An 18982-nucleotide genomic window follows, 5' to 3' on the forward strand; every position below is an offset into this window, starting at 1 on the left:
ACATGGCGAAACTCCGTCTCTACTAAAAATATGAAAATTAGCCGGGCGTGGTGGCAGGCGCCTGTAATCCCAGCTACTTGGGAGGCTGAGGCGGGAGAATCGCTTGAACCCGGAAGGCGAAGGTTGCAGTGAGCCGAGATCATGTCCCTGCACTCCAGCCTGGGCGACAGAGCGAGACTTCATCTCAAAAAACAAACAAAAACATGGACGCTGGAACCAAACTGCCCATAGCAGAACTCTTGTTCCACAACTTACTAGAGTGACCTTGGGCAAGTTATTCATTCTCATTCTCATAGAGCTCGGGTAAAAAGGGGCTAATAGAAGTTCTATGAGGGTCACATGAAATAATATAAACATAATGGTGCCACGAAATAGTGAACACAATATATATTCGCTCTGATGTTCTCCAAACCTAATCTTATTTGGGTTTCCAAGAAAAAAAAAAAGCCTTCAAAAGAGACTTGGTGAGTGTGTGTAATCACCGTATCCTTCCCTGACTTCATTTTACTAAACTCTCCTCCTTCAAGCCCTCTTCAGTCCTCCTAATCTCTTCAGGGCCCTCCTCCTGAGGTGGTGGCACATGGCTCTAGTGCAGCTGCCCAGAGCCTGGTATCAGAGTATGAAGACTTTGATCTCAGGTGAAGCCATTCTCGTTTTTTATCTTCTTCTATCTTCCGTGCTTAGGCCCCCCAAGTACTAAGTGTGTTCCAGGAGGCTGGAATATCATACAATGGAGGAAATTTGGAGATCAGGATAAAGATTTGGAGAAAGAGGCATGAGAAGCTAAAGATGCAGGAGTTGCCTATGCCGGCTCTTGCTTCGTGGTCATGCAGCTTAAGAGGCCCTGGATGAAGGCCGAGGGCTGGTGTTCTGAGTGTTGCCTGCTCGCAGTCAAGGAAAGTACAAGCCGGGCCCTGCCAGCTTCTCAGGACCGCGTAAGAAACAGAAGATGTAATAAAATAGCAATTTCCTATAAAATTAAATGCCTTAAGGGTTGTTAGCAGTTTCCTCGCCCCAGGCGGCTCCTTTAAGAGGCGGCTCCTCGCCCTGCTAACAGAGGAAGTCCCCGCCCCCCGTTGCTAGGGTGCTCTGTGGCGTCGCATTCTCATTGGTGGGCGACGGCGGGGAGCACCCCCGAGGCAGCCATTTCCAACTAGCTGGCGGGGGCGAAAGATGGCGACGCCCCTCGGGTGGTCGAAGGCGGGGTCAGGATCTGTGTGTCTCGCCTTCGATCAACTGCGGGACGTGATTGAGTCTCAGGAGGAACTGATCCACCAGCTGAGGAATGTGGTATGCAGCCAGAGGAGCTTGGGGAGAGGCGGGGCCGGATGCCTCACTGATGGGGGCGGGGCCAGAACCTGTTCCGATGCCGGGCCGTGGCTAGAACGCATGGCCCATGGCGTAATCAGGAGGAGGCTGGGCTTGGTCGGTAGGGGTAGAGCCAAAAAGAGGCGGGCTTTCCTGAACCAGGGAATTTTAACTGATATCAAGCCATATTCTCCCTTCCGTTTGCCTGGTTACTGCAAGAGCTGGTAGAGTCCCTGAGCCTCAGTTTCCCCATTTTCAGTGAAGATGACGTCACTGAGTTCCCATGGCCCTCGTGTGCAGGCAGAGAAACTGTTATCCCTTCTATTATGGACACCCTTCCGCAGAGTCAAAGGCAGTGCCATGATGAATGCAGTAAGCGCAGATTTGGCCCTTGCCAATGCTAACTTAGGGGCCTCCAAGAACTTTACATGCCTTAGCTTTTGCCTTCTCAATCAAACCCCAGCTAATGGGTGCAAAGCATTGCAGTCACAGATTACCTGGGTAGGCATGATAGAATCCTGGCCAGCTGGAGTTCATGGTTTTTCTGGTTTTGTTTTTCTGTCTTGGTAAGAAGGTTGAATGTATCTCCATCTCAGAAATAAAACTGGCTTCACATCTATTTCTCATTCTAAGTTGTTCTTAGACAATTTCTTCCCTTCTGGGAAGTTGAATGTGGGGGAAAGGGGAGAGAGACATGTCCTATTAGCTACCCTAATGCTCTAATTCAACAAAATGTATGGAGCTCTAGGCACTGAATTGCCTTTGATTCCCAGAAGGTACCCAGGTCTTCCTCTTGGCAGCTGACCTTGGCATGGGTGTCCCCACCATCCAGAGTGCTTTTCTGTCTATCCCTTTTCTGGCCCACCCTATATAGCAGTCAGATCTCAGTTCTAATGTCCCCTTCTCCGGAAGCGATTCTGACCCTTTCCCAAGCTGTGTTGGTGCCTCCTCTGGGCCCCAGATCCCCTTATGTCTCCCCATCAAGGCACACAACATGTTAGAAGTGCTAGCTGTGGACTGCCTCCTCCATTAGACTGGCTGCTCCTTGAGGGCAGCACTTATTGCTGAGTCTCAGTTTATCTGTGGAACTGAATTCTCCCTTCCCAGGGCCTCAGTCTCATCCTACTACGAGCATTATCCTGTTATCCACTTTTGGTCCTGGTCCCTAGAGGGCGCCCCTTCTACTCCAGCCCCAGGCCCTCCCTCAGCCAGGCTCTGTTGCAGATGGTTCTCCAGGACGAAAATTTTGTCAGTAAAGAAGAGTTCCAGGCAGTGGAGAAGAAGCTGGTGGTAAGTAATGGCCTCTGCAGTCTCCTAATCTTCCCCCTTTTCCCAAGACCCCTGTGGTTAGGCAGGCTCATTAAGTATTAGCCTCTGATGATGGGTGCGGTGGCTCACAACTGTAATCCCAGCCCTTTGGGAGGCCAAGGTGGCAAATCACTTGAGGTCAGGAGTTTGAGACCAGCCTGGCCAACATGGTGAAACCCTGTCTCTACTAAAAATACAAAAAAAAAAAAAAAAATTAGCCAAGCATGTGTGGTGGCAGGCGCCTGTAATCCCAGCTACTTGGGAGGCTGGGACAGGAGAATTGCTTGAACCCAGGAGGCGGAGGTTGTACTGAGCTGAGATCATGCCACTGCACTCCAGCCTGCGCAACAGAGTGAGACTCTGTCCAAAAAAAAAAAAAAAAAAGTAAAAAGAAAGGTCAACCTCTGAGAACCTCCAGCCCTAGTAGCAAGGTGGCCAGAATCTCCCTGTGCCCTGGTGTCTATGTGTCTGTCTGAGAAGCGGGGCTGGTTAAGGGAGTCTAGGAGACCCAAGGCGGCCCAGGGTAATGAAGTGACTGCTGCCACCCCTGCAGGAAGAGAAAGCTGCCCATGCCAAGACCAAGGTCCTCCTGGCCAAGGAAGAGGAGAAGTTACAGTTTGCCCTCGGAGAGGTAGAGGTGCTGTCCAAACAGCTGGAGAAAGAGAAGCTGGCCTTTGAAAAAGCGTGAGTGGGCCTCAGTAGGGGGTGTGGGTTTTGGGGGACGCATCTGCTTGCTAGCCTGCCCACCCTCCCATCTTCCCCACCCAGGCTCTCCAGTGTCAAAAGCAAAGTCCTACAGGAGTCCAGCAAGAAGGACCAGCTCATCACCAAATGCAATGGTAGGCGGGAGGCCCGTGCTCTCCACCACGGTTATATAAACGGGCTCTTTCCTAACCACCCAGTGCCTGTGTCAAAGGCAGGGTTTCACTCTAACACCTGTCCCCAGCTGAGGATACAGGCAGGCCCAGGTGGGCCACACCTTCGAAAAGGCCTTAAGGGACCAGGCAGGCCACGGAAATGAGGGAAGCAGTCGGTGTACTATATTCTTCACCGCCATAAAGGAATGGGCTTGCTCCCATTTTTCCTGAAACATACAACCTTCTTAGTCCACCTTTTGTTTTCCCACTTTTGATGGGTTACTCCTAACTCTGATACAAGAGGAACACAGGGCAAGCACTGTCCTATTTGGGACTTGATCCTTAGTCTCAGGGTCAGGACTCAATAGGGAAGGGTGCACATGGTGACAGGGGGATAGGACTGCCAGATCTTTAAAATGGAAATAAATAATTATTTATATTTTTCTAAGACTGGGGATCACTGTGCTGCCCAGGCTGGTCTCAAATGCCTGGGCTCAAGTGATTCACCCACCTCAGCCTCCCAAGTAGCTGGGACTACAGGTGTGAGCCACCATGCCCAGTGAAACCAAGTTGTTTTGTTTTGTTTTGTTTTATTGAGATGGAGTCTTGTTCTGTTGCCTAGGCTGGAGTGCAGCGGCACACGGCTCACTGCAAACTCCGTCTCCCAGGTTCAAGTGATTCTTCTGCCACAGCCTCCCGAGTAGCTGGGATTATAGGTGTGCACCACCACGCCTGGCTAATTTTTGTATTTTTGGTAGAGATGGGGTTTCACCATGTTGGTCAAGCTGGTCTCGAACTCCCCACCTCAGCCTCCCAAAGTGTTGGGATTACAGGCGTGAGCCACTGCACCCAGCCAAAACCAAGTTTTAATGGAAGCTTTTCTGACTTTTTAGTGTTGGCAGTTGATTTTGAAATTTTAAAACTATTGTGTAGGCCAAGTAAAATATCTGTGGGCTGCCAGTTTTCAACTCTGCTCTGTGCAGATGCCTGCGGGCCACTTGTTTGGCTCAGTTGGTGCCATAAGTTGTGGGGCACCTTTAGAGTCAGCTACACTGTGTCCTTACACCTCAGGAGCCCCGTTTATTTCTTAGAATGCTAAACTCCCCTTACCCAGTTTAAGTATGGGCTGGGCGCAGTGGCTCATGCCTGTAATCCCAACACTTTGGGAGGCCAAGGCAGGCGGATCACATGAGGTCAGAAGTTCAAGACCAGCCTGGCCAACATGGTGAAACCCCATCTCCACTAAAAATACCAAAAATTCCCTGGGTGTAGTGGCGGGAGCTTGTAATCCCAGCTACTCAGGAGGCTGAGACAGGAGAATTGCTTGAACCCGGGAGGCAGAGGTTGCAGCAAGCTGAGATCGTGCCATTGCACTCCAGCCTGGGCAACAAGAGTAAAACTCCATCTCAAAAAAAAAAAAAAAAAAAATGTAGGTATGAATTCCAGGCACAACATCTGCTTTGTTCACTGCAGCAGATCTCCAGTAGGCCAGAGCCCAAGCGCAAGAGGTTCAAGGTCCTTCCTGGTGAGGCTCCCACATGGAGCCTCGAGTACCCTGCCTTTCACCAATTCAGCCTTCTCTCTCTCCTGGTGAGTGCTCTCACTGGGAAGATGCCAGCAGGCTGACATCTTGATCTGGCCAGGCAGGCTGACAAGTCTCATAGTAATTTGGTCACTGGCTTCTGCCAGGGCAAGGCCCAACAGGCAGTCACTGCCCCCATGCTCAAGGCCATTGGTCCCCTCAGTTTTGCCCTCTCCCTGGGCATCCCCTTACTTCCCAAAAAAGAACCTGGGGTTCTTTCCTGGTGGGGCCAGAGACATCCTTCCCCTAGGTAATTTCCTTCCAACAGAGATCAGTCAAGCCCATGGGGCTTTGGATCTGCTTGTTGGTAGGTGTGTGTGTCATGGGGACAGGTCCTGGATGCCTCCCCCAGAATATTCAAAACCCCTCCAGTGGGACACAAGCCCTCTTGAGCCAGTCTGGTGATGTGAACCTCACCCTGGCCAGTGCCTCCCACCCCATCCCTACAAACTCCCCTTGTGTGGTTCAGTTTGGTTTTTACACTTACATAGTTCTTCACTCTCAAAGGGATTTTCTAACCATTCTCTCATCATCGGGAGCCACAGGCTTTTATTTTCAAAGAGTCACACAAATTTCTAATTCTTTTTCCCAAATGAACTTCACAAGTAATTAATCCCACTTAGCTGGACGCCTGGGAAGGAGGTTCAACAGTCCTCATCCCATGACCTGGTGAACTCATGTCTTCATTCTCTCCCTCCACCTGTCTCCTCTTTTCCATGCTGCGCCTTCACTTTTTACCAGGTCTTCTCTTTTGTTTTTTTTTGTTGTTTTTTTTTTTGTTTTTTTTTTTTGAGACCGAGTCTCGCTCTGCCGCCCAGGCTGGAGTGCAGTGGCCGGATCTCAGCTCACTGCAAGCTCCGCCTCCCGGGTTCCCGCCATTCTCCTGCCTCAGCCTCCCGAGTAGCTGGGACTACAGGCGCCCGCCACCTCGCCCGGCTAGTTTTTTGTATTTTTTAGTAGAGACGGGGTTTCACCGTGTTAGCCAGGATGGTCTCGATCTCCTGACCTCGTGATCCGCCCGTCTCGGCCTCCCAAAGTGCTGGGATTACAGGCTTGAGCCACCGCGCCCGGCCCAGGTCTTCTCTTTTGAAATCTTAAATGCTTAGACATTTCTGTATTTTCAGAGTTTGTGTTCTAGTTAATCCTTGTCCAACCTTTTTTTTTTTTTTTTTTTTTTTTTTGAGACGGAGTCTCTCTCTGTCGCCCAGGCTGGAGTGTAGTGGCGAGATCTCGTCTCACTGCAAGCTCCGCCTCCCGGGTTCCCGCCATTCTCCTGCCTCAGCCTCCCGAGTATCTGGGACTACAGGCGCCCGCCACCGCGCCCGGCTAGTTTTTTGTATTTTTTAGTAGAGACGGGGTTTCACCGTGTTAGCCAGGATGGTCTCGATCTCCTGACCTCGTGATCCGCCCGTCTCGGCCTCCCAAAGTGCTGGGATTACAGGCTTGAGCCACCGCGCCCGGCCCAGGTCTTCTCTTTTGAAATCTTAAATGCTTAGACATTTCTGTATTTTCAGAGTTTGTGTTCTAGTTAATCCTTGTCCAACCTTTTTTTTTTTTTTTTTTTTGAGACGGAGTCTCTCTCTGTCGCCCAGGCTGGAGTGTAGTGGCGAGATCTCGTCTCACTGCAAGCTCCGCCTCCCAGGTTCATGCCATTCTCCTGCCTCAGCCTCCCGAGTAGCTGGGACTACAGGCGCCTGCCACCACGTCCGGCTAATTTTTTGTATTTTTAGTAGAAACAGGGTTTCACCGTGTTAGCCAGGATGGTCTCGATCTCCTGACCTCATGATCTGCCCACGTTGGCCTCCCAAAGTGCTGGGCTTACAGGCGTGAGCCACCGTGCCCGGCCTGTTTTTTTTTTTTTTGAAGCAGAGTCTGGGTCTGTTACCCAGGCTGAAGTGCAATGGCACGTTCTTGGCTCACTGCGACCTCCGTCTCTCTTGAGTTCAAGTAATTCTGCCTCAACCTCCAAAGTAGCTGGGATTACAGGCATGTGCCACCACACCCGGCTAATTTTTGTATTTTTAGTAGAGACAGGGTTTCACCATGTTGGCCAGGCTGGTCTTAAACTCCTGACCTCAGGTGATCCATCCGCCTTGGCCTCCCAGAGTGCTGGAATTACAGGCGTGAGCTACTGTGCCCGGCCCCTTGTCCCGCCTTTAAAGACAGTAGGATTTTCTTTCTGTGGGAATCAGAATTTTCTAGGGTGCCATGTGGGGCAGTTATGTAAATGAAGCACCCCAGATCCCTATAGTCTCCTTGGATTTTGATCCAACACAGAAAAATTATCATTTATTTATTTATTTATTTATTTATTTTTTAGAGACAGGGTCTTGCTCTGTCACCCAGACTGGAGTGCAGGGGCACAGTCATACCTCATTGCAGCCCCCAACTCCTGAGCTCAAGTGATCCTCTTGCCTCAGCAAGTAGCCAGGACTACAGGCGCGTTCCACCACCATGCCCAGCTAGTTTTTTGTTTTTTTTTTTTTAAGTTTTGTAGAGGCGAGGTCTCACTATGTTGCCCGGACTGGTCTCTTACTTCTGGGCTCAAGCCTCAGAAAGTCATCTTTGCCCAAATGTACGATTAATTTGGGGGTAGGCTTTGCCACCACTATCTCACTGGTTCTTCCCTATACCACTGTGGGATAGGGCTGTCTCTTTCCCCATCCTTGAAATGAGGAAACAGGTCTGAAAATCCAGGCAACTCCATCTTCTCCCATCAACCCTGAAGCCCTAGCACAAGGCTGGGCATCCAGCCAGCCCCCGGGAAGTTTGGTTGGACTAGATGATTGAACTAGGTCATGTTTCTAAGTCCTAACCCCCCAGGAACATCCCATTCATTCGGTCTGCAAATATACTTTTTGTATACCTACTATGTGCCAGGTACTGTTTTAGGCATTAGGGATAAAGGTGTGAATAAAACAAAGATCCTTGTCCTAGTGGACCTTACATCCTAGTAGCAGAGAAGACAGATGAATAAAGTATATGGTATGTTAGGTAAAAGTGTTAAGAAAAATAAAGCAGGATGTCGGGCATGGTGGCTCACTCCTGTAATCCCAGCATTTTGGGAGGCCGAGGTGGATGGATCACCTGAGGTCACGAGTTCGAGACCAGCCTGGCCAACATGGTGAAACCCCATCTCTACTAAAAATACAAAAATTAGCCAGGTGTGGTGGCAGGTGCCTGTAATCCCACCCAGCTATTTGGGAGGCTGAGGCAGGAGAATTGCTTGAACTCAGGAGGAGGAGGTTGCAGTGAGCCAAGATCATGCCACTGCACTCCAGCCTGGCAACAGAGCAAGACTCAGTCTCAAAAAAAAAAGAAAAGAAAAGAAAAAGAAAAAGAAAGCAGAAAGCAGGAAGAGGGAGTAGGAAGTACTGGGAAATGTAATTTTTAGATGAGGGAGAGTTTCTCCAAGGAGGCAACATCTGTAAAGACCTGCTGGAGTTGAGGGCAGGTGCCATTCATCTTCCAGCCTTTGGGCAGGACTGCCCACCTCTCTCCAAGGACCTTCTCCTGCCCTCATGTGGGTCCTCTGGTCCAGAATAGACTTGTGAAGTCATTGACAACAATCCTCAAACACTGCACTCCCCCAAGACTGCATAATAAACTCATTCATACTAAGGTATTAGCAGTTCTTCATGGAGAACTCCTGGGTGGGCAGCCAAGCTCTGAAAAGCCCCATGAGGGAATGCCTTATCTCAGGAAGGAGCCCTGGGATGGGAACCACCCCTCCTCCCTGCCTCTTTCCCCCACAGAGATTGAGTCTCACATTATAAAGCAAGAAGATATACTTAATGGCAAAGAGAATGAGATTAAAGAGTTGCAGCAAGTTATCAGCCAGCAGAAACAGATCTTCAGGTGAGGGGTCTGGGCCTGGCTGGGGGTGTTGATGACACTGGGGAGCCAGACCTCTGGCCCCTACATACCCTGGGCTGCCTACAGTCCACCACCAGCGGGCTCCATTGCAGGAATCACATGTCTGACTTCCGGATCCAGAAGCAGCAGGAGAGCTACATGGCCCAGGTGCTGGACCAGAAGCATAAGAAAGCCTCAGGGACGCGTCAGGCCCACAGCCACCAGCATCCCAGGGAAAAATAAAATGGCCGCCGCTTTCCTGTTCTCTGGCTGTAATCCCCAGCCTCTGCCTTCTCTGCTCTGGGAGTCCCCAGCCTCTAGGCCCTGCTACTTCCCTCCCTTTTGGGTAGTGGTAGCGGTCCACAAGGTGGGGGCTTGTAGCCTACGGGAGGAGCTGGGTCTTTGTTGTCTGGTAGGCACCACCGCTTCCTTTGGGTGTTTAATCCCTTCCTATATAAACAGCCCTGGTTACCCAGTAACATCCCACCCCACTCCCAGTGTCCTGGTAAATTTAACTCTCCCAACTTGACTACAGGGCTGGAAGCCCTGACCAGAAACTTCAGAGACAGTGGGTTCCAGAACCACAAGGAATTTGGGAAGTCAGTTTCTATCACATGACAATAATGTTATACCTGCAAATTGCATTTGCACTTGCTGACCCTCCCCCAAACAAATAGGAGCTTCACAAATGGGAGGAAGAGAAAAGACAATGCTGTGTGTGGTTTTAAGGTGGAGAAACAATCTGGGAAGGGACCTGGACTTGCACAAGTTGCACAGGTAGGGCTGGATGGGATGGTCTAGCAACATTCTTTCAGAAGCCATCACTGAGTGTCCCCTAGATGATCATGGGGACACACCCAGGCAGAGGACCCACTTCAGGGGTCAGGTTAGCCCAGTGTAGCCTGTCCTGGGTCAGTTTGAGGCCAAGTACACAGGAGGGGTCAGTGCTCTTGCTCCAGGGCCAGCTGGGGCCTGAGTCATAGCAGGACCTTGAAGCCAGAAGTTTAAGGGCAAGTGGTGCCCACAGTTGTAAGACAATGACAGGTGGTGGCTGCCTCCCCACCAGTGCCTGTCCCCAGGGCAGGTCCTAAGGCTGTGGGGGCTGAAATTAGGGCCTTGTGAGTGCCTGGGGGAGCACAGGGCTGTTCTGGCTTCAGGGGCCTTTGGAGCTGGGACCACAAGCTACTTCGAAGCTTCCCATGGGACCCCACATCGGTATCCAGGGCCTGTTCTAGGTGCTGAGGCAGATTGTGAAAACTAGAGCTGTCCACTCCAGCCCCTTCCGATAGGTCCCACTGAGGGCAATGGGTCCAGCCAGGGTAGTACCTTCCTGAGGCCCTGAGGAGTCAGGGAGGCCTCTATTGGTCGGTACTCCTTACTCTACTGAAGGTTGGGGATCGGGGAGAGTGTAACTGGGACCAAGGAAGGTGGTGTGTGCACCCTTAGGAGCTCTAGCTGAGGCCAGCAATGGCAATGGGGGTCCCCTGCAGTGATGTTAAGACACCCGGGGCTGAGGGGAAGATGAAATTGCTGACTCTACCAGAGTCTCCTGGTCTGAAGGTCTGGCTCACAGCCTGAACCGCACACAGCAGTGCCTGACTTCAGGCAGATCCCTGCTGGGCTTCAGTTTCCTCACCTGTGATGGGTGGAGCTGGGCCTAACTCCTGGCTCCAAGGCTTCAAAAGTTGGGCCTGCCATTACCTCACCTGCCTGTCCGCCAAAACTTGGAGCCCACCCCAGGTACTCCCGCTTGTGCCTGAGAAGGGGGTTAGTTGGGCATGGGGGCTGGACAGGGAAGGGTGCAGGGCCCAGGTCTCTTCTGCTGCAGGCGCCGCTGGCTCAGGAGTGGACGCGGCCGCTTTAAGGCGCGGTGACCCCACACGGCATCCTCGGGCGGGGCGGGGACAGTGCCGGCGCCACCAGCGGAGGCGAATGCGAGGGAGATAGTGCGCGGCGTCCGGCCCCACCATGTTGACAGCGCTCGCCCCGCTAGCCTTGCCTGGGATCCCGAGACAGCTGCCCACGGCCCCCGCGCGGCGCCAGGACTCCTCCGGTTCGTCAGGCTCTTACTACACGGCTCCGGGTTCTCCGGAGCCCCCGGACGTTGGGCCGGACGCGGAAGGCCCAGCGAATTGGCCCTGGGTGGCCCCTGGGCGGGGGGCGGGTGCCCAGCCTCGCCTGTCCGTCAGCGCCCAGAATAGCCGCCAGCGGAACGGGCCCGGCTCGGGTTTCTCGCGAGGCCCGGGCTCCGGCCCACTGCCACCCCAGCCCCAGCTGCGCACGCTGCCGTCGGGGGAGATGGAAGTCATCTTCGGCGTCGGGCCCTTGTTCGACTGCTCCGGCGCAGAGGATCGCGAGGCACAACAGCTCACGGAGCCGGCCTTCATTAGCCCTTTGCCGCCGGGGCCAGCGTCTCCCACTCCTGTCCCACGTCAGTCCCAGGCCCCAGATGGTGGCTCCCGCTGGGCCACCTACCTAGAGCTGCGGCCCCGTGGGCCAACTCCTGCAGCCCCAGCGCAGTTCGAGTGTGTGGAAGTGGCTCTGGAGGAGCGCGCCGCACCCGCCAGGCCCCGGACGGTGCCCAAGCGTCAGATCGAGCTGCGCCCCCGGCCCCAGAGTCCCTCGCGGGCGGCCGGCGCGCCGCGCCCCCGGCTGCTCCTGCGCACCGGCTCCCTGGACGAGTCGCTGGGCCGCCTGCAGGCCGCCGCGGGCTTCGTGCAGACGGCGCTGGCCAGAAAACTGAGCCCCGAGGCCCCGGCCGCGAGCAGCGCCACCTTCAGGCCCACGGGGCTGTCGGAACCTGCGACCCGGGAAACGTCCCGCAGCACCCGCGTGGTCCTGGAGAAGACTAAGTCTCGGCCACTTCGCGTACAAGATAATTCGGCCCCCGCCAAAGCCCCGAGGCCGTGGCCCAGCCTCCGCGAGCGCGCGATTCGGCGCGACAAGCCTGCGCCCGGAACGGAGCCGCTAGGTCCTGTTAGCTCCAGCATCTTCCTTCAGTCAGAGGAGAAGATCCAGGAGGCGCGGAAGACTCGATTCCCGCAAGAGGCGCGGCATCGAACTGTCCAGAGGGCACGGAGTCCGCCTTTTGAGTGTAGGGTCCCCTTGGAGGTTCCGAGTAGGGCTGTGAGGCCAAGAAGCCCGTCCCCGCCGTGGCAGGCTCCAAACGGGGCTGTACGGGGTCCTCGCTGCCCGTCGCCCCAGAACTTGTCCCCGTGGGATCGGACTAGTCAGAGGGTGAGTAGCCCATCGTTCCCTGAAGCCTCCTCCGCGTGGGAAAATCAGAATCTCGCCGTCGAGGAAACTGTCAGCAGGAAAAGCCCTTCCCCTCCGATCCGTTCCCAGTGGAATCAGTGTGTTGCTGGGGAAAGGAGCCCGTCCTTCGAAGCCCCTTCCCAGTGGGAGATTCCACATTCGGCAGTCGGGGATACGGTGGAGCCAGGTAGCAGCCCGTCCCCGCCGGCCTTCTTCCCGTGGGAGGCTCCAGATCGTCCTATTGGAACTTGGGGCGCATCTCCCCAAGAGACGTGGGACCCCATGGGGCCAGGCGCATCGATAGCATTTACTCAGGAAGCTCAGAATGGGTTAACTCAGGAGGAATTGGCACCGCCTACACCGTCCCCACCCGGGACTCCAGAACCAGCAGAGATGCAGAGTCCATCCACGCGGGAGATTCCGGATCTTGCCTTTGGAGGGAGTCAGCCGTCCCCAGAGGTGGCAGCACCCGACAGCCACCTTGTGGGCACCCTGGACGCCGATAAGTGCCCGGAAGTCTTGGGTTCTGGAGAGGCGGCTTCAGGACGTCCGCGCGTGGCCATTCCGCGGCCTCGAGACGTGCGCAAGTTGGTGAAGACCACTTACGCGCCAGGCTTCCCGGCAGGAGCCCCAGGCTCAAGGCTGCCTGCGCCTCCTGCCGACCCCTGCGGGGAGGAGGGCGGCGAATCCAAGACGCAAGAGCCGCCGGCACTGGGGCCGCCGGTCCCGGCTCACTACACTTCCGTTTTCATCAAGGATTTTCTACCGGTCGTGCCGCACCCCTACGAGCCTCCAGAACCGTCCTTCGACACGGTCCCCCAGGACGCCTCACAGCCCAACGGGGTCATGCGGCGGAGGGCAGAGAACAGCACGGCGAAGCCCTTCAAGCGCACAGAGATCCGCCTGCCTGGGGTCCTGGCCTTGGGTCGCCGGCCCGAGGTAACCTCGAGAGTGCGAGCGCGCGGCCCTGGAGGAAAGAACAGGGATGCAGAGGCCCAGCGCCTTGTCCCCGACGGCAAGGGTCGGACCAGCCCTCTAGGCGGCGCCCGCAGCTCATCCCAGCGATCCCCCGTAGGGCCAGCAGGGGTCCGATCGCCCCGCCCCAGCTCCCCTCAGGTGCACGCCAGCCCGAGCCCTGGGATAGCACTGAAACCGAAGACACCTCCTACGGCCCCCGAGCCCGCGGCTGCCGTCCAGGCGCCACTCCCGCGGGAGCCCCTGGCGTCGGCGGGCAGGACGGCCCCCGCCCAGCCCCGTGCTGCCTCGGCGCCTCCCACAGACCGGTCCCCGCAAAGCGCCTCCCAGGGAGTGCGCAAGCCGCCCGGGGCCGCGCCCAGGGGGAAGGTCTTGGTGGACCCCGAGAGCGGCCGCTACTACTTCGTGGAGGCGCCGCGTCAGCCTCGGCTGCGGGTGCTCTTCGACCCCGAGAGTGGGCAGTACGTGGAGGTGCTGCTGCCGCCCTCGTCCCCTGGGCCGCCCCACCGCGTCTACACCCCTCTGGCCCTGGGCCTCGGCCTCTACCCGCCTGCCTATGGGCCTATACCCAGCCTCTCCCTGCCACCGTCCCCAGGCCCGCAGGCTCTCGGCAACCCCCAGCTACCCTGGGTCTCTGAGGCAGGGCCCCTGGACGGGACCTACTACCTGCCAGTGAGCGGAACCCCCAGCCCTGCACCTCCTCTGCTCTTCTGTGCGCCGCCCTCCAGCTCAGTTCCCACCCAGCCCGGCAAGGGTTCCTTGTTCCCACTGTGAGGCCCCGGGCAGATCCCCATGGAGTTGGAGCCCTTGGATGGCCTGGGAGGTTCTGGCATCCAAGCCCCTACCCTCCTCTCTTTCCGCTGCCTCTGTCTTTAACCCATCCCAGCCAGTCGTCGGACAGGAAGTGATCTTCAGAGAATGAATCTGAGCCCCAAGGCTGGCGGAGCTGGAGTCACCCAGGAAGTGGCTGCCTACTTCCTCTCCCAATGAAATTATGTATCCCTTTCCCAGGCATTCCCAGGGCATGGTGTGGTGTGTGTGGGTGTGTGTATATGTGTATATGTGGGCAAGCAAATAGGGAAAGTGAGGCATCCCTGGGCTTGTCCCCAGGAGCCCATCAGAGGAGGTGCTGGGGCTGCCCTGTGGCAGCAGGAACCGGAGCAGCAGGAGACAGGGCGGGGAACTGTCTGCCTTTCCTGATAGCAGGCCCAGGCGAGGTGAGGCTGGCTAGTGCCCCTGGTGAGGTGGCAGGAAGGACTGGCTGTCAAGTCTGCTCTTAGGAAGAGGAGCTGAGCTTTGGCCTTGGAGGCTACTGGGGGGAAAGTGGCCAGTACAGCCCCAGGCCAGGCTGGCTCTGAGAAAGGGAGCTAAGGCAGGGGGACAGCAGGTGGAAGCAAAGCAAGGAATACAGGGAGGGCCTGGGTCAGGGGTGAGCCTGGAACTTGGGGTGGGAAGATGGGGAGCCTGGCCCTCAGAGCTGAGCTGACTCATTTTTGGGCCAGGGGTGGGGCTTCTGTCCCCGACCCCCTACATCGGGAGTAGGTGAAATGGTCATCAGGAAGGTCTGAGAAGAGGGAGGGTTGGGCTCTTGTCCCACAGGAGTCTCTTGACCCCTCTGTGTGGTTAGAAGGTGGGTTAGGGCTGGCAGTAGAAGCGATACCCCTGGTGGAGTAGCCAGAGGGACCTGCAGCTCTTGGCAGATTCTACTCCCCAGTAACAGATGTGGCAACAAGGCCCAGAGAGGGGCTGGCCCTACAGACCAGTCACAGCAAGGGACAGGGCCCAGAGCCTGCACTTCAGTTGCCCTGAGATTCCAGGAGTCTCTGAGGGAGATGAGGAGGGTCTGCATGAGGTGGGAGGTGGTGTGCGTGGGGGTCTGTGTATAGTTCTGAACCAGAAATGGCTGGCCCTTGCCAGCCTGGTGTGTGATGTGATGAGTTTGTGAAGGACAGTTTCCATGAGAAGCAGTGGCAAGGATGGGGATGGATGCCTTCGTTGTTCCAGGCCTGTCAGGGGGCCCAGGTCCCTAGCAGTCCCTGCCCTCTGCCCTGGACTGGAAATTGATTAGGAGAGCTATGAGTCAGAACAATTGGCCATTTTCTGGCTGGAGACACCAGCTCCGATGGCATGGAGGCCCTGGGACCACCCCAGGTGCCTTTACCTCATCCTGGTGTGTAATAAATCACTGACCATGGAGCCATGATGGCTGAAATAACTGGTGTGAGGTGCCTGATTTCCTGCCATGGCCTCTCAACACCCTCCACAATGTCCTTCCATGCCTGGGTATGGCCTGGGTGGAGGGGACCTCAGGGCTAGGGAAGGAGACCATGTGTGTCTTAGAAACACTGTAGCATCCCTGTCTCCCTGAATTTGCCTCCCAAGAGGCTGGCAGCCACACCTCATTCCTTCTGGTGGTTGAGTGGCCAGGGGGCCTTGGGTCAATCAGGCTTGGGTTTCTCAGCATGGCCCCTCTAGCTATGTGGCCTTGGATTTGTCACCTCTCTCTGAGCCTTTGTGTCGGAAAAGGCAGAATAAACATGACAGTCTTATTTCTCAGAAAGGTCAATGAAAAAAGATGACGGTAGCCAACCAACTGTTCCCACAAGGTACTCAGCAGAGTGCCTACCACTTAGCCAGATCACAGGATGTGGGAGGTATGGGCCCCTGTGTGTTCTGCCCAGGCCCAGCCCCTTTCCTTGCCTCATTGCTCCCTATCTGTGAAATGGAGCTGAGATGGCTGGAGCCAGGGTCCAGCTAGAGGACATGCCCACGTGGCATCTTCAGGGCCCTGGAGGAGGGAGTGGGAGGAGGATGGGAGGGGTGAGGTGTCAGTTCCCCATTGGTCTAGGCCAGGTGTTCTGCGGCAGTCCCCACACCACACAAGCACACACACATCTGCACCTCAGCCACATCCTACACTTGCTGAACTGGCTCCTGGGGCCATGAGGCTGTCACTGCCACTGCTGCTGCTGCTGGGAGCCTGGGCCATCCCAGGGGGCCTCGGGGACAGGGCCCCACTCACAGCCACAGCCCCACAACTGGACGATGAGGAGATGTACTCAGCCCACATGCCCGCTCACCTGCGTTGTGATGCCTGCAGAGCTGTGGCTTACCAGGTGAGTCCTTCACTCACACCCCTTCTCAAGCCAGACCCCTCCATCCACCTCACATTCTACCACCAGCCTTTGATCCCCAATCCCTACCACTGGGCATCAAGCCACAGATGCAGTCTTTGATTATATTCCATGCCTCAGTTTACCCATCTGCCTGCCCAACAGAGAGCAGACAATCTGGGAGGCCTCTATCGTATCTTGAGACCCCAGGGAATCACTCACTTGTCCTTAGGCTTCTCCCTTTCCAGGCCCATCCTTGGTTCTGGACTCCCTCCCCAAACCTGACGGGGCGACTTTGGCTATGTGTACATGGTGCACGTGCACACGTGTGAGCACCTGCACGTGAGTATGCGTGTCTGGGTTCACACACACATCTGCTGAGCATGCCTGCGCACCAGTGTCTCTGCGAGGTGGGGGCCTGGGAGTACTTGTGCTGTTAGTTTTTCTTACCTTGTTCTTGTGGTTTAAAATGGCATATGCTGGCCGGCTGCAGTGGGTCGTGCCTATAATCCCAGCACTTTGGGAGGCTGAATGGGGCCGATCGCCTGAGCTCAGGGGTTTGAGACCAGCCTGGCCAACATGGTGAAACCCTGTCTCTACCGAAAATACAAAAAATTAGCTGGGTGTGGTGGCGCCCCTGTAGTCCTAGCTACCTGGAGGCTGAGGGAGGAGAGTTGATTGAACCTGAGAGGCGGAGGCTGCAATGAGCTGAGATCACATCCCTGCACTCCAGCCTGGGCGACGGAGGGTGTGAGACTCTAAATAAATAAATAAAAATAAAATGGCACGTGCCACTGGGCAGGTGTGCCCTGGAGGAGGGACCCCAGTGCCCAGGCCTCACCTACCACTTTAGCATTTCTTTCCCATCCCCCACTCCCATCCCAGGGAGCTTTGGGGGCTGGGGGAGGGGCCGTGCAGCAGCCTTACAGGTGCTTCCTGCTCAAACAGCTCTCTTGCCGCCTTATTCTCCCCAGAGACTCTGCTCCTATCCTCCCCACCTCCCCCTAACTGAGCAGCAGTCCTGAGGCCCTGCCTCCCAGTCCCTCCTTGTTCCAGATGTGGCAAAATCTGGCAAAAGCAGAGACCAAACTTCATACCCCAAACTCTGGGGGGCGGAGGGAGCTGAGCGAGTCGGTCTACACGGATGTCCTGGACCGGAGCTGCTCCCGGAACTGGCAGGAGTGAGTTGAAAATCCTGCCCCCACCTCCCTCCTCCAAGGGCAGGCCTGGTGAGTGGAGATTCCCACTCACCTGCTCACACGACACACACTCCACTAGGACCCTGGTCCAAGGAAGGGGCTGGCTGGGATGAAGTCTGGGCTCTGGAGCTGAGAGCAAGTGGGAGAGCAGATGGCCAGCAGACAAGGTCACCTTGTGACCTTGGGCCAAGGGCTTTCCCTCTCTGAATTCCGCAAACACCCAGCATGTCCAGCTTGGTGTGGAGAAGGGTCTCTCCCTGGCTGGGCTCCTGCCAAAGCTGTACTCCTCTCCTCTCCACTGCCACCAGCTATGGAGTTCGAGAAGTGGACCAAGTGAAACGTCTCACAGGCCCAGGACTTAGCGAGGGGCCAGAGCCAAGCATCAGCGTGATGGTCACAGGAGGCCCCTGGCCTACCAGGTGATGCCCGGGGCTTGGGGATAGAATGAAGCTCCTGGAGCCTTGGTTTGCCCCACTGTGGGCTGGGCAGCATCTGAGGCTCCCACTGGGCTCCCCTAGGCTCTCCAGGACATGTTTGCACTACCTGGGGGAGTTTGGAGAAGACCAGATCTATGAAGCCCACCAACAAGGCCAAGGGGCTCTGGAGTCATTGCTGTGCGGGGGACCACAGGGGGCCTGCTCAGAGAAGGTGTCAGCCACAAGAGAAGAGCTCTAGTCCTGGACTCTACCCTCCTCTGAAAGAAGCTGGGGCTTGCTCTGAGGGTCTCCACTCCCATCTGCAGGCAGCCAGGAGGGCAGGAAGACCTTGCTCTGTGCTGCCATCCTGCCTCCTTCCTCCAGCCTCAGGGCCCTGGGGCCTGGGTGGGAGCCAAGGCCTTCTCCTCTGGACTCAAATAAAACCCAGTAACCTCACTTCTTTTCTTTGCAAAAGGTGCTTGGGGGGCTGGGAGTGCAGACATTGGTGTTTCTTCTGATGTCCCTTCTAAGGAAAAAAAAAAACTCTCAAAATCAATTTTTTTTTTTTTTTTTTTTTTTTTTTTGAGACAGTCTCTGTCACCCAGGCTGGAGTGCAGTGATCTTGGCTCAATGCAACCTCCACCTCCCAGGTTCAAGAGATTATCCCACCTCAGCCTCCTGAGTGGCTGGGATTACAGGCACCCGCCATCATGCCTGTCTAATTTTTGTATTTTTAGTAGAGACAGGATTTCACCATGTTGGCCAGGCTGGTCTTGAACTCCTGACCTCAGGTGATCCACCCACCTTGCCTCCCAAAGTGCTGGGATTACAGGCGTGAGCCACCGAGCCCAGCCTTCAAAATGCTTTTTCTATTCTCTCACTCCACAACAACACAGAAGATGGCTGTGACCAAATGCGTGGGGGCTTTCCCCCACACACCAGACAAGCAGTTCTGCAGCCGACACCAGCTGGGTGCCCTCCAAAATTTAACTCTGGCACTATCTACCTGGAGATAGCATCAGATCCCACAGGCTGAGGACTCAGTCCCCTGTTCTGTCCCCTATTCCTATGCCAGTTCCAACTCCAGGCCTCTGGAGCTTCTGGCCTATTGGCT

General features: G+C 55.6%; 3 protein-coding genes across 11 annotated transcripts; all 3 read left to right on the plus strand.

The window, feature by feature from the left end:
* Positions 1-1099: 1099 nt before the first annotated feature.
* Positions 1100-9586, plus strand: LOC105467060 (spermatogenesis associated 24). 9 transcript variants are annotated; one of them, XM_071098344.1, is made up of 6 exons: positions 1100-1290; positions 2416-2598; positions 3170-3300; positions 3385-3455; positions 8811-8913; positions 8998-9586. In XM_071098344.1, the coding sequence occupies exons 1-6, from the start codon at positions 1174-1176 to the stop codon at positions 9437-9439; spliced, it is 1047 nt and encodes a 348-aa protein (XP_070954445.1). In that variant the 5' UTR covers positions 1100-1173; the 3' UTR covers positions 9440-9586. The 9 variants fall into 9 exon arrangements, 7 of the variants coding, with proteins under 7 accessions (XP_070954445.1, XP_070954449.1, XP_070954448.1 ...); XR_011624646.1 differs by lacking the exon at positions 8998-9586 and adding an exon at positions 4947-5063 and having other exon boundaries at positions 1107-1290; XR_011624647.1 differs by lacking the exons at positions 8811-8913; positions 8998-9586 and adding exons at positions 4947-5063; positions 8528-8676 and having other exon boundaries at positions 1107-1290.
* A 113-nt stretch (positions 9587-9699) lies between these two features.
* On the plus strand, positions 9700-15906 carry LOC105467062 (proline rich basic protein 1). The gene has a single exon (XM_011716387.2). The coding sequence runs from the start codon at positions 10879-10881 to the stop codon at positions 13912-13914; it is 3036 nt and encodes a 1011-aa protein (XP_011714689.2). The 5' UTR covers positions 9700-10878; the 3' UTR covers positions 13915-15906.
* Positions 15907-16012: 106 nt separating this feature from the next.
* Positions 16013-18324, plus strand: LOC105467061 (marginal zone B and B1 cell specific protein). The gene is made up of 4 exons (XM_011716386.3): positions 16013-16256; positions 17310-17434; positions 17761-17871; positions 17971-18324. The coding sequence occupies exons 1-4, from the start codon at positions 16083-16085 to the stop codon at positions 18125-18127; spliced, it is 567 nt and encodes a 188-aa protein (XP_011714688.1). The 5' UTR covers positions 16013-16082; the 3' UTR covers positions 18128-18324.
* The last annotated feature ends 658 nt before the right edge of the window (positions 18325-18982 follow it).

Source organism: Macaca nemestrina, chromosome 6 (assembly GCF_043159975.1).
Source record: "Macaca nemestrina isolate mMacNem1 chromosome 6, mMacNem.hap1, whole genome shotgun sequence".
NCBI classification, from domain to species: domain Eukaryota; kingdom Metazoa; phylum Chordata; class Mammalia; order Primates; family Cercopithecidae; genus Macaca; species Macaca nemestrina.

Coding starts and splice junctions, on each gene's coding strand:
- LOC105467060 (XM_071098344.1), top strand. CDS start 1,174: ATGGCGACGCCCCTCGGGTGGTCGAAGGCGGGGTCAGGATCTGTGTGT. Junction 1,291..2,415: donor TCCACCAGCTGAGGAATGTG/GTATGCAGCCAG, acceptor CTCCCTTCCCAG/GGCCTCAGTCTCATCCTACT. Junction 3,456..8,810: donor GCTCATCACCAAATGCAATG/GTAGGCGGGAGG, acceptor TTTCCCCCACAG/AGATTGAGTCTCACATTATA.
- LOC105467062 (XM_011716387.2), top strand. CDS start 10,879: ATGTTGACAGCGCTCGCCCCGCTAGCCTTGCCTGGGATCCCGAGACAG.
- LOC105467061 (XM_011716386.3), top strand. CDS start 16,083: ATGAGGCTGTCACTGCCACTGCTGCTGCTGCTGGGAGCCTGGGCCATC. Junction 16,257..17,309: donor GCAGAGCTGTGGCTTACCAG/GTGAGTCCTTCA, acceptor TCCTTGTTCCAG/ATGTGGCAAAATCTGGCAAA. Junction 17,872..17,970: donor GGAGGCCCCTGGCCTACCAG/GTGATGCCCGGG, acceptor GGGCTCCCCTAG/GCTCTCCAGGACATGTTTGC.